The 12,331-nt window shown below is 35.7% G+C and overlaps 1 protein-coding gene across 2 annotated transcripts in view; it reads right to left on the bottom strand.

Annotated features, from left to right (window-relative positions):
* The window catches only part of angpt1 (angiopoietin 1), a 199,272-nt gene that overhangs the window by 69,368 nt on the left and 117,573 nt on the right, over positions 1-12,331 (bottom strand). For both annotated transcript variants that reach the window (XM_008108252.3, XM_003219446.4), the window contains one exon: positions 12,175-12,296. In XM_008108252.3, the coding sequence (XP_008106459.2) occupies positions 12,175-12,296 (122 nt within the window). The remainder of the gene's footprint in view (positions 1-12,174; positions 12,297-12,331) is intronic.

Here is a 12,331-nt window from a genome sequence, read left to right as displayed (position 1 = left end):
TGTATGCATTTTCCCCATAATGAAAACAAAAATGCTGCCTTAGTCTCAGGTTTGGGAAAGAGGACTCATACAAATAAAGAAGGAGGAGGAGGAGGAGGAGGAGGGGACAACAACAACGACTTTGGGGTAAACATGTAAGATTTTATTTTTCTTTAAGACAAGTGTTATGAACCCCCAAGAGCATTCAGGAGAATTAACAAAACATTTTGGAGCTACGTGTCTCAAAGTCCACCAAGGTCTCATATGTTTCTGCCACTTTGCTAGAAAGAGGAGGGAAGAAAAGATCAGCTGTCCTTGCTTTGATTTCCTTTCTTCAGTAATGTTATTTTGGACCATTAAGCACTGTTTATTAAAAAGGAAGAGGTAAAGAAGCTGGTGGGAGCAAAGGAAAGATTGTTTGGGAGCTGCCTGGGAAACTGAAAATTGTTCTTTAGCTCAGGTTTTAATCTGAACCAGAAAAGGAGCCATTTGCTACTTCACCTTTCAGAACTGCAACATGAGCAACTCTTGGATCTTTTTATCTCAGCCAGGCCCAGCAATTTTTGCCAATATCTTTGATCACTAGATTTCACTGAAGGTGACCTGAAATCAAGAAGTATCTTGAATTGGCTCCTCTTGAAATAGGAGTTCTACGAACTGTCCAGTTTTACCATTAAGAATTATCATAAAACATTTTATGGGTCAGGCCCATCCCCATTTGGGAAGGGTTGGAGATGCCTATAGTAAAATTGTCCTGATCTAATAAGGAAGATGTTAATATATCCCATCTGCTGATCAGTCTTTTTATTTTCCGTGCCAAAGATAATGTTACACATATTCACAGACTTACCAGTGAATTCAAGCTTGCCAGTGATCGATGTGCTATCCAATATTTAATTTGGTATCCCTCCCTACAATTCTCAAGGCTCTCACTGTTGCTTTCACTTCTGGCTAAGAGATCAGTGGCAATGCGCCTTACATTTAGGTCATCTAAGCAAACCAAAAGACATAATAGTATCCACATGTTTGTTTGTTTTTTATTGACTTTCAGTGTGGGATGTTATATGTGATAAACAAATGCTGAAAGAAAGCCATGGATTAGAAGTATATTTTAAAGGATAAACTATTAAAATAAGACAAAAACATATTCTCTTCTGAACGTATTGACTGCTTAAATGCATAAACGACATACTTCCTACGGCATTACAGAACCATAGCATTTCATCTATCAAAAACACAAAGCTAAAGATGGGAGGAAAGGTAAACCAAACCATAAAACATAAGAAGACCTGCACTGCATTAATTTGCTAAATTATCAAAGGCCTATCTTGGGCGTGAATCCAACAATGTACTTCCACAGGATCCTACTGTTGAAAAAAGAGACACATGAGACAAAGCAATATCAGAGTGCAGTCAAATTGGCAAGATTTGTTAATATCAAAGAACACACAAACTAGGAAAGAGCACAGTCATTTGCTTTTTTGTAATTCTCCTCTCCTCTTTTCTCCTCCCTAGTAATTGAGCATGACCTATTTTTTCCACTTCTGTTGCAGCAACTTAAATAATCTAAAGACAAAAGAGAAAGTGGGAGAGGAAAACCAGGACCTTTTTAAAGTAGATGAAGTAGTGGGATGATGGGAAATTTACTGGGGTTGTCTGTGCCAAATTGGGATAGTTGAAAGATGTTGGTGTGTGTTTATAAAGTTGGGAATGAAGTTGTTATCTTCTTGATTCTATAAGGAAACTAAGACTTGCCTGGAAGTACATCACTGGATCTTAGCTTTGTATTCTACTGAGCAAACCAAATACCTATGTGAAGTCCAGTAGAAACATATTAAAACAAAATATGTGATGGCTAGTGTTTGTATTCCTGTCAACTGCTTCTTACTTGGCAACTGCTCTCTGCATTGGCTTACATTGTTTTGGGGTGATCATGAGAATACTGAGATGATGTGGCAAATGTTCTGTAGATGAGCTTTTGTCATGAATCTTCAGATGATTAATCATCATCATCATCATCATCACTCCAGTAACCAAAACAATCTACATTTATAAGAATCTTGCATTCTCACATCATGACACCTGAGTCTGGAAATCTGACCAATTGCTGAAGTCATACCAGAAGAAACATGGCCGTGATAAAATGAATGCACTGTACTTGTCCCGAAGTATGAAAATACAACAACATACATTTTCTATTACTAAATGGGATATCTGCATGTCTTACAGCCTCATCATGCTGGAGCATGGATCCACTTTAAATCTGATTTCTGCCTCCTGCAGAATTCTGGGGTTTGTAGTTTAGTGAGGCCCATGACCTATCTGCTTGAGCAGTTTAAAGACCCTTCCCCTAAACTACAAGCTCCAATATTCTGCAGAAGACAGAAACTGGATTAAAAGTGGATCCATGCTCTAGTCATGTGATGAGGTCCCTAGATTTGGGTTCATGAAGAGTGAAAAAAACCATTAAAGAATTCTCATTGAAACTTGTGTTCAACCAAAAGATTAAATCTGTGGCTACATTGTAGTGATCGTGACATTTTGGATGGTCTTGATAATGACATATCTTCAATAAAAGTTTCAATCACAGAATGATCATTCCTTTCTTCTGTCATCTTAGTGGTAGCTGCCTATACCTATACCAAATCCTTCCTCTGGTACCCTTATTTTGTATAGTATAAGATATTATGTTTATAGACTATCCACTAAAATGTAAACATGCCTTTATAGATTATTAGAGATGCAGTTTGTTAGGAATGTAAATTTGTTTTACTAGGTTTCTTCCTGAAGGCAACAAGTAATTTCAGCAGTTTTCTTCCCACTGTGTGAAAGTCTTCAAAAACATGTGGTTTTCAGAGTCTATTCACAATTTGGGATTTATCTGTGCAAAATTTACTTATGGTTGTTTTGTACAGAAAATGGAAGTTTCTGTGTAGAAAATGCTGGTTTCTACATGAAACAATAAAGTGCAAATTTTGTGCACAATAAATTCTGAACTGCAAAGATTTTCATTAATCTAGGATTCTTCTCATTTGACCTTTTTTTTGCATATTTTGAATATTCTTTCCATCTTCTCATTTGACCCTTTTTGCATATTTTGAATATTCTTTCCATCTACAGGTCTAATAAATAACTTTTCAATTATTTGGTCTGCCTTCACTTTTCTCACAGCAAGGATCACTCTGGGGTTTCTGCTTAAAATACTACTTTATGGTAAAATATTTTTAACAAGTGATTCCTTATGGTACAATCATAGGTTGGTAAATATCTTACATAGATATGTTTAAAATATGTAAGAAAATAAGACACAGAATGCAAATCAACACAAGTCCATACCCTCTCTCCTCTCCTTTAAAAAACTTCTAAAAACCTACCTATGCACCCTAGCTTATTGGGAAGAGAAAGATGAATACATCTTTATACATACCCTTGTCTGCTTGTTGGACACCCATCTTTGCTTGTTAGAAGTTGTATACCATCTTGGCTTTAATATTTTAGTGTGATTATTAAAGAGTTTTAAGAGCTTTTCATGTTGCAAATATTTGTGATGTATCATATCTGTTTATTCAAGCTGTTATTTTCTAATTTTTATTGAGTCTATTTTTACTCATTGGTTTGATTAGTTATTTGTTGTTTTGGCATTGAATGTTTGCCATTGTGTTTATTTCGCTGTAAACTGCCTTAAGTCCCCTCGAGGAGATAGGACAGGTTATAAATAAAGCATTATTATTATTATTATTATTATTATTATTATTATTATTATTATTATTTCCTGTCTTTCTAATTTCAATCTTTATTGAATGGAATAATTATTCACACTTCTGAATTTACGTTGTAAAATGATAAATACACACAATGTGTTCACCAGCTGTATCTTTACATCTGTGCTGCATCAATTGCAGCCCTATGTATACCAGACAGGTCCCTTCCCAATCCTTCAGGCTAGTCTTGTCATCAGCTCATCTGGCTGCCATTCTATTCTTCACACATTTGGCACATGTGTAAAGAAGTGCTATCCACACATTACATCTGCACATAATGATCTTCGATGTATTTGTATTGAAGCAGGATATCCTCCAAAGAAGGATCTGTATGCAGATCTGTTAATTTGTGCATAGAATCCGTTCCCATGTTGACCTCCCTATGCAGTGTGGCCACCAGAAGCAATTAAGATCTTATGTTGTGAAGAACACACTCTCTTCTCTAAACAACTCCGCATATGTATGCTTGCCCACAATGTCCTGCCTCATGCACGGAGGAGGAATTGTTTAAAGCTACGGACAATGCGGTTGCTGTTGGCCGTTTCTGGTCTAAAACTATTTAGTTGTTTGTGATTTCCTCTATTTTTTTCCATCATTTTTAAATGTATTTGTTATGCAATGCTTTTGACACAAAATAAATAAAATAAAACTCTCTTCTCTTTCCAAAATCTCAGGATTCCAAAATCTCACGATTCTCCAAACCTGCTCTGAAAATTTCCTTTAAAAATAAATATGCTAGAGATTGAGGCCAGGACATTCTGCCCTCAAAGCATGTGGACCGTTAATAACTATGACTTCAACCTCTGGGAGTGGAAGGATTGTGCCATGTTCTGCTTGTTATTAACACAGCAATGAAGGCCAAGGAGTAACTTTCCAAACTGGAGGTGCACAGAAACAGCATGAAACTATAGCTGGCATGCCTGTCAAAATAAATATATGTGCAATGTGATGCTTCCTTGGGAATATGTATGTATGTCTGTCTTCTGATTTCTAGTGTGGTTTGCTGTCTTGTTTGCTTACTCATAGAAATTTCTTTATACAGCAATAAATTAATTTCTAGTGAAGAGACAGTTTCATGAGCAATATTAACACTAAGATGCCCACATCTTGAGACTACACAAAGGAAGAGCTTCCCTGGCAGTGAAATTAAGCCTACAGATGCTTGAACCACTTTAGCAGCAACAGATCTTTATATTTATGAAAGTATGTCAAATTGCATGTATCACAAAGATGTGCTAATAACAAAGTTAGTTGTTTGGATGTCCTCTCTTTCATTTATAGTTTTACAAATGTGGTTTTTCATTTACTATGGAATCAGTAGCTGGATATGGCACACATATACAGTACTTTAATCACACTCCCTGTAGGGAGATAATTTTCTATATGATAACATCAAAAAAACATGTAGAAGTTGTCAGAGTAGTCTACAAATCACTAGCCAATAGTGATCAGATCACTAATTTCATTTCTATTTTATTTAGCCATAGAGCAAAGAATTGTCCTCCTGAACTCAGTATGAAACACCAACCCTATATTTAGAGTTAAAAGGTGAATGTCAAACTGAAAGACAGACAATAGCAATAATGGAAGAAGGAGTCTATTGTTGAAATTTACTAGCAGTGTCTTTTTCAGAAAATTGAAAATCTCTGAAGCTAGTAATTGTATGCCTTTGATTGTCTGTTATTATGAGGTTTTGTGTGGAGAAAATTCCAAGAGACTCACAATAAAGCCTGAATTGTTTTTAATATTAGTGATGTTTAATAGTGTTTTAATATTTATATATTTGTATATTTTAATTTGTATTGTAATGCTTTTAATAATGAGCCACTTTGAGTCTCCTCCAGCTCAAGTTGTGAAACATTTGACAATAGCCTTTCTGGTGAGGTATGTCTACTGAAAACACTCTTTTATAAGAAATTTTTATTAGTTGCTTCCGGGCTGTGAAACATTCTCCACAGAAGGCTAGGTTGAACCATCTATTTCTCTCACTGTTTAGCAAATGATTTTATGGGGTTGTTGAATGTTTTCCAGGCTGTATGGCCATGTTCCAGAAGTATTCTCTCCTGACGTTTCGCCCACATCTATGGCAGGCATCCTCAGAGGTTGTGAAGTACTTCTGGAACATGGCTATACAGCCCGGAAAACATACAACAACCCTGTGATCCCAGCCATGAAAGCTTTTGACAATAAAATGATTTTATATCAAAACTATCACTTGGAGAATAAGTATCTGTCTCAGAAAAGTCTTCTAAAGTGAGTATGCATGTGTGCTGTGCTTTTATTCTCCTTGTGGATTTTTAATTTTTAATTTTTCAAAGTGCTTAAATTAATTCTGGTTATACTAAAAATATTGTTTTAGCTGTGCTCATTTTTTTTTTAAAAAAAAAATACACCCTATATTGTGACTCACTTTAGAGTCCACATTGGGAGGTAGAATATGAATAAAATAAATAAAACCATTAATAAATAAATGTCCACTTAGACAGCAATACAGAAGAGCCATTACTCATCCTCACTACTGTAACAAAAAGAACATTTGTCTCAAACCTAATGATGTTACATAATGTTGTCTAGTCTATTGATCTAAATGAGGCATGAAATCAATTTTCCACTCAAGAAATGATGCATGAAATTTGTCAGGATGTAAACCAGCAGGATAAAACAGTATATAAACCCCCTGCTCATGTGCCTCACTCTTTCAGAGAGGTTAGGCAGACCAACAGGAAGGCCAATCTAAGGAATCCCAGTTGTAGCTACTGTGCAGAAGGTGATGAAGTAGAGCATGAAGACGTTACTAATGGTGTTCCTTGAGGGAGGGAAGGTTTGATTCAGATAATTTCCTTTTGCAAGGTATTCTAAATTTATGTTTAGAAATATATTCCATTTGATTAATAATATATGCCCAGTCCACATTCATATCCGATTATTGCCTCTCTTTTTTCTTTTTCTTTTTTCTTTGTATTCATACTTTGGAAATTCACTTTCAAAATTTCTGCATTGGAATAGGTCCAGTTAATTCCAGCATGCTATATTTCATGTTATGTTATATTTGCTGCTATGGAGCTGTTAAAGATGTGAAACCTGTCAGAAAAAAATTAGATAATAATTCTAAATTAGCTACATAAACATATTTTAAATTGTTGATTTTAGCCAGTTCTTGTAAGCCGCCCCGAGCCCTAGGGGAGTGGCGGCATATAAGTTTGAAAAATAAATAAATAAATAAATATTTTAATATATAGGAATTCAAGTGCTGGGTTTTTATTAAAATAAACTAAGAACATTATCTAAGTGGATTAATTTGTTTTATTCTCCTAGATTCAATTTTTAAAAAAATTAATATTAATCATTTTCATTCTCATGGATGGATAGGAAAATGTATTGCTGATCTATGGCTTTGATATGTCTGAAAAATGCACATTGATTATATCATAATACACACAAAAGGTGTGGTGCCTCATGTAACTATACAACCATAGGAAGAGTTCTTTTCTACTGTGATATTATCTATGACCCTATGGTGTACTGGTTTAAGCATCAGACTCAGAGTCTGGAAAACCATCATTTGACTTTTTTTTAGCGAGTCACACTTTCGACCTCAGAGAAAGGTAATGGTAATGCAGCACATAGGGTTTCAACAACATCTTATTCTTGGAATAGAATATATTATAGATGGAATTTCTTTATATGTTAGAGAATATGTATAACAACAATAGCCTCCCCTTCCACATCCCCAGCAATACAATAAACTCCTATGTATATTTAATTTACTAGCAAAACTCCATAACTTATATATATCATATTTTTCTTTACCTCCCATTCTTTTTTCCCTCTTTTTTCTCTAACTTTTCTTTATGTTATAAAACTGAGAAAATGAAATATTTTTTTAAACCAAAAAACCACAAAATCTGAATTTTCAGATTTTTTTAAAAAAAGAGAACATATGCATATGGTGACTTATGCAGCAGTGCCATTCTTGAAACATTATGCCATAGCAATTTAGAACTTGGAAAAGTTACTTTGTGGATTACAAACCATGATCACTCAGTCAACATGCCCAGTAAGTTTTCCAGCCTCTTTATATTTCAAAAGGCAGTGTCAAAAGCATCCCTTGGAATGAACAGCCCTATTTTCAACATATTCCTCGCATCAAAATCTTAAAATTAAGCATGTTCGGAGTTACAATTTAGGCTGCATTGCCTGAGGCTTAATTTAAAAAGCTTGTGAGTAGCTGAGTTTGTTAATATAGTTGTTCTAGTTTCAAAACTTAACAAAAAATACAATTTTTCTTCAGTACTAACATCAAGAACTGAATGTTTCAGTATATGAGATTCTAAAAGAGAAAGCATAATATTTCCTAACCACCCACTTCTTAATATTTTCTTATTAGAGTATGTTTTGTTCTCGTTTCTTGATCGTGCCTTTGCCTTCCTCCTTAAGTTTTGCATATGAATATAGGTATTTATTTAAGGGTCTTTTTTTCTTTCCACATATAAGCTTCAACTATTTCAACACACTACCGTCCATCTCAATGTGAAAATCAACGTAGCTGCTGATAGGTCAAGGCAGGGCATGTTTATTTACTGCCACACATATCTTAACACCATGACACATTGTTAAGGTACATAAATATGTCTAAAATATTAAGTTCACCCCTATCATCTATGTGAATCTCTGCCGCCTGCACATTCTAAATAAATACTTATGCCTAAGCTGATAATTGGTGGGTCAATAATGCAATCAGTAGGTCAGTGGGTTAAAAAGCCACACACATTCCCCTTTTGACACTGATGCTTTGCAATGGGTTTCCAGGTAATTCAATAATGTGGGAATGAAACTTGAGAGTACTCATTAGCTTAAAAGGGTCTAGTTTTCAACCTATTTTTTCCAGTTCCCTGTTCTGCCTCCCCACAAAGGCTGCATTGACATATACGTAACCAAAGTGCCCTTCATACTTTGCCAAATCAATGGAAGGATACTTTTGGATAACTTGTTCATGTGCATTTCTTAAGGGACTGAATACTTGGAGTCATTTTGCCAGATCAACAGCTCTTTACATCCAATAGTTGCACCAAATCTAAATGAACAAATAACAAGTGGAAAGAACATATACAATTTCCTCCTTCCATGTATTTTGGAATAAGAAAATGCAACTTAACCAACAATATCAAAAGATATTCACACTAAGATATTGGCTGCTGTTGTTTCATTTTCTTTCTTCCAACTGAACTCCAGAAAAGTAAGAACAAAATAAATCCATCTTAGAATTTTATTATTGACCACATTTTTGATAGTGACCGCCACTGATACCTCATGATGCCCTAAAATAAGACAAAGGTCTTTCTGGCACTGTCGAGAATGCAAAATAGCAATCACAATACCTTTACTGCTGTTTCAACTTTCCAAAACTTGTTTGGGGGAGAAAGGATCTGTTCTATTGTCTGCTAATGGTGATCCCCCAATAATGCTCCTAGAAAAAAATTATGAAAGGTACTTCCAATTGTTCTGCTAACAATGAATGTGAATGACCGCAACAGTCCATATACATTATTAACATTTAAATGAACAGATATGTTTCCACCTTTGTTCCCAAACATTAGGATCAAAGAATGAAGATATACCGCAAGGTGCTCCATAGTTGCACTCATGCTTCTCTAGTGTCACATAGAAGGATGGAAGAGTGGACAAAAATGTGGAGCACAACTTCCAGAAACTTCCAGCTAAAATGGCCATTGGAAGTTTAAACTCCCAAAAGTAACTTTTCGAATCATTTGGACTTTAAAGAGACCAACAAATGATCAAGTTAACTATTAACTGAAGTGCAAGTAGATAAACTTATAATAAGGAATCTGATGGTATCTATTTAAATTGTATTCTACGTTCCTCAAAGCAACCCAAGAAAATACAGATCCAATAAAATGAAACTATTGTAATGTGAACCATTTATTAAAAGATCCCCTGAATCCATACAAACTCAGTTGATACTACTTATTATTTACTAAGGACAATGCTGTTTCTGAATCCTCCAGTAACATTTGTACCTTTTGCAGGCAGGGATTAGAGGAGAGCTGAGAGCTTGTCCAAGAAATGGACGTTAACTGATTTTTTTTAAAAAAACATAAAAAGCAGTCCAGAACAGGCTTAGTGAGTCATTGAGATGAATCAGAAATACATAACAATATCTAATTTCATTTTTGGTTTATGCTTTTATGTGGAACAATCTATGTATTTTGTTAAGATAATAAGAAAAGCCTAATGTTCTGATGAATAGACTCTGATTAGTCACAGAGCCAACACTCTTGATCAGACCATATACTATTCCTTCCAATAGAAAACATAGTTACCCCATGCCAATCCCTAGGACAATGAGAGGGGCATTGGATTACAAATTTAAAAAAATCTAATTATAATTGACTGGGTGAACTAACACTATTCCAGAGGAAACTGTCCTGGATCCAGCAGAGCAGTTCTTCTGGCAGATTGTTCTGTCAGCAGAGCTCTGAGATCAGCTTGTGGCCGAAAGCTCTCCTACAGGAATAACATTTCTGCCAACAGAATGGAATTCTGCTTGTGAAAGAAGCTTCTCCTTCAGTTCAAAGCCCCAAAGGGGATTGGGATTGCACTAAAAGTAGGGAGCTAAAAATTTAGGCTCATAGAGAACATTCAGCACTCCCTTTGGGGAGACCAGGCGGGTTAAAAATAAAGTATTATTATTATTATCCCCCCTCTAAGCTGATTCCTATTTAGATCTTCATTGGATAGCAAGAGATTCTTCACTCTTCTAGAGTTAACAGAATGCAAACTCCTTTTCCTAGTTTCCAGGAACAGAAGCAAGCTACAGATGAATAGGGGAAATTGGAAGGAGTAGAAAGAAAATGAAATAACAGCAGATAAATTGGGACTGTCCATACCACGGAAATCATTTTGGTTTTTTTGCAAAAAAAAGTTGCATAGCTTTACAACAAGGGTATACCAAAATAAATCAGTCCAGTGGCAGCTGATAGCTTCTGAGTTAGTGGGATGGAAAATCTGCACTGGGCTTAATTCAGGCTTTAAAGGTATTTTCTGTTATTCTATTCCTTATTTAGTGAATAAAATTCAGCATTCTGGATTGCTCCTTTAAAACTTCATTAAATTCTAGAATGGATTCATCATCCCACTGCCATGGAAGGAACTACTTCCACCTCATCACATTTGGGTTTTTTGGTCCCCTTTTCCTCTTCTGGACGGGGCCTACCAAGTGCCATCAGACTACACTGGCTTGGCACCGCCACCATTCCTCCCATAGTGGAGGGTAAGCGTCACAAGGTGCTTCCTCTGCCATGATGGAGAGAAAAGTGTGTTTTGGACAGCTTCAACAGAGGTATCCACATTTTTTCTTTTGCTCTTTCATCCATCTGAATGGGATAGGGCACCAACGCACCAAGAGGTGCCCTGCATGACTGCCAAAGAAACGGCATGGTCACAGGGGCCGTGTGAAGAGGTCCCTTTCAGGGCTGTTGTCTCTTAGGCATTGTCAGAAGAACCACTGTTAGTTAACTATCCTCATCAGATGGTGCATAAGATTAATACCAATTGATAATCCACAGGTCCACAGTCTTCCCATTATTACATAATTGGCTTTCATGAAACTACAATCCAGCTAACTGTAAACTAGTTTCCAGGAGAAAATTTTGGTTGAAGTTATTTAATTAGGGCTCCTCAAAACATGTGGCAATTTACTTCCCAAATACAGTATTTTAAAATAATGTGGCATTGAGGCTTTCTAGTTTCAATTCATTTAAATGGAAAATAAAAATCAATAAAGTCAAAGCATTCCACTGGAATATAAATAGGGAAATGGTTTCCAAGCATGTCAGGAAGATGGGTTATATTGGCTCTCTGATTAGTTTTTCATTTGTTTTGTTTAAAGCAGCAGTAACAAGGCATATTCAACTAGACAGATACAAGACAAACTAAAGTAAGTACTTTGTCACAAATCACATAGATAAATGATGGAATTCATTTCTTCAGATTGAATTAGGATTGTCAGTTTGGACAAACAAAAATGAGACTCAATAAATTCATGTAGGACAAGTCCATCAATGGCTACAGGATAGGATAGCCAAATATCACACCTCTAGTATTGGAGTGTACATGCCTCTTTATATCATTTACTTAGAAATGTGAGCAAGGCTTCAGTTGTACTCATCTCTTGCAGATAAAGTTTTGATAGACAACTGACTGAGCAGTGTGTGAACAAAATGTTCTACTGACATGATTCCTCTTACATTCTTGATTCTACCCTATTAAACAAAGGTAGCAGGGCAATATTTGGAATAGTTTAATTGTGCATTCTTGAATGACAGTAGGTTGAACTAGATGGCCTTTCATGATTCTATAATTCTACATATTAATGGTGAGTTCAACATTATCCAAGATTCCCCCCCCCCCTCACCTGTTTTTTTCATGTATTTTGAAGATCTCATGTGTCTGTTGCAGCAGTTGTTTCTCCAGCTTGTAAGTAGACAGTGAATTCTCCAACAACTGAATTTCTAGTCGGGAAGTCTGATTTAACACCTGAAGGAGGAAGGCAACATATCACACATAGGCCT

Source organism: Anolis carolinensis, chromosome 4 (genome assembly GCF_035594765.1).
Source record: "Anolis carolinensis isolate JA03-04 chromosome 4, rAnoCar3.1.pri, whole genome shotgun sequence".
NCBI lineage: Eukaryota > Metazoa > Chordata > Lepidosauria > Squamata > Dactyloidae > Anolis > Anolis carolinensis.
This window is presented reverse-complemented; position numbering and strand designations above follow the sequence as displayed.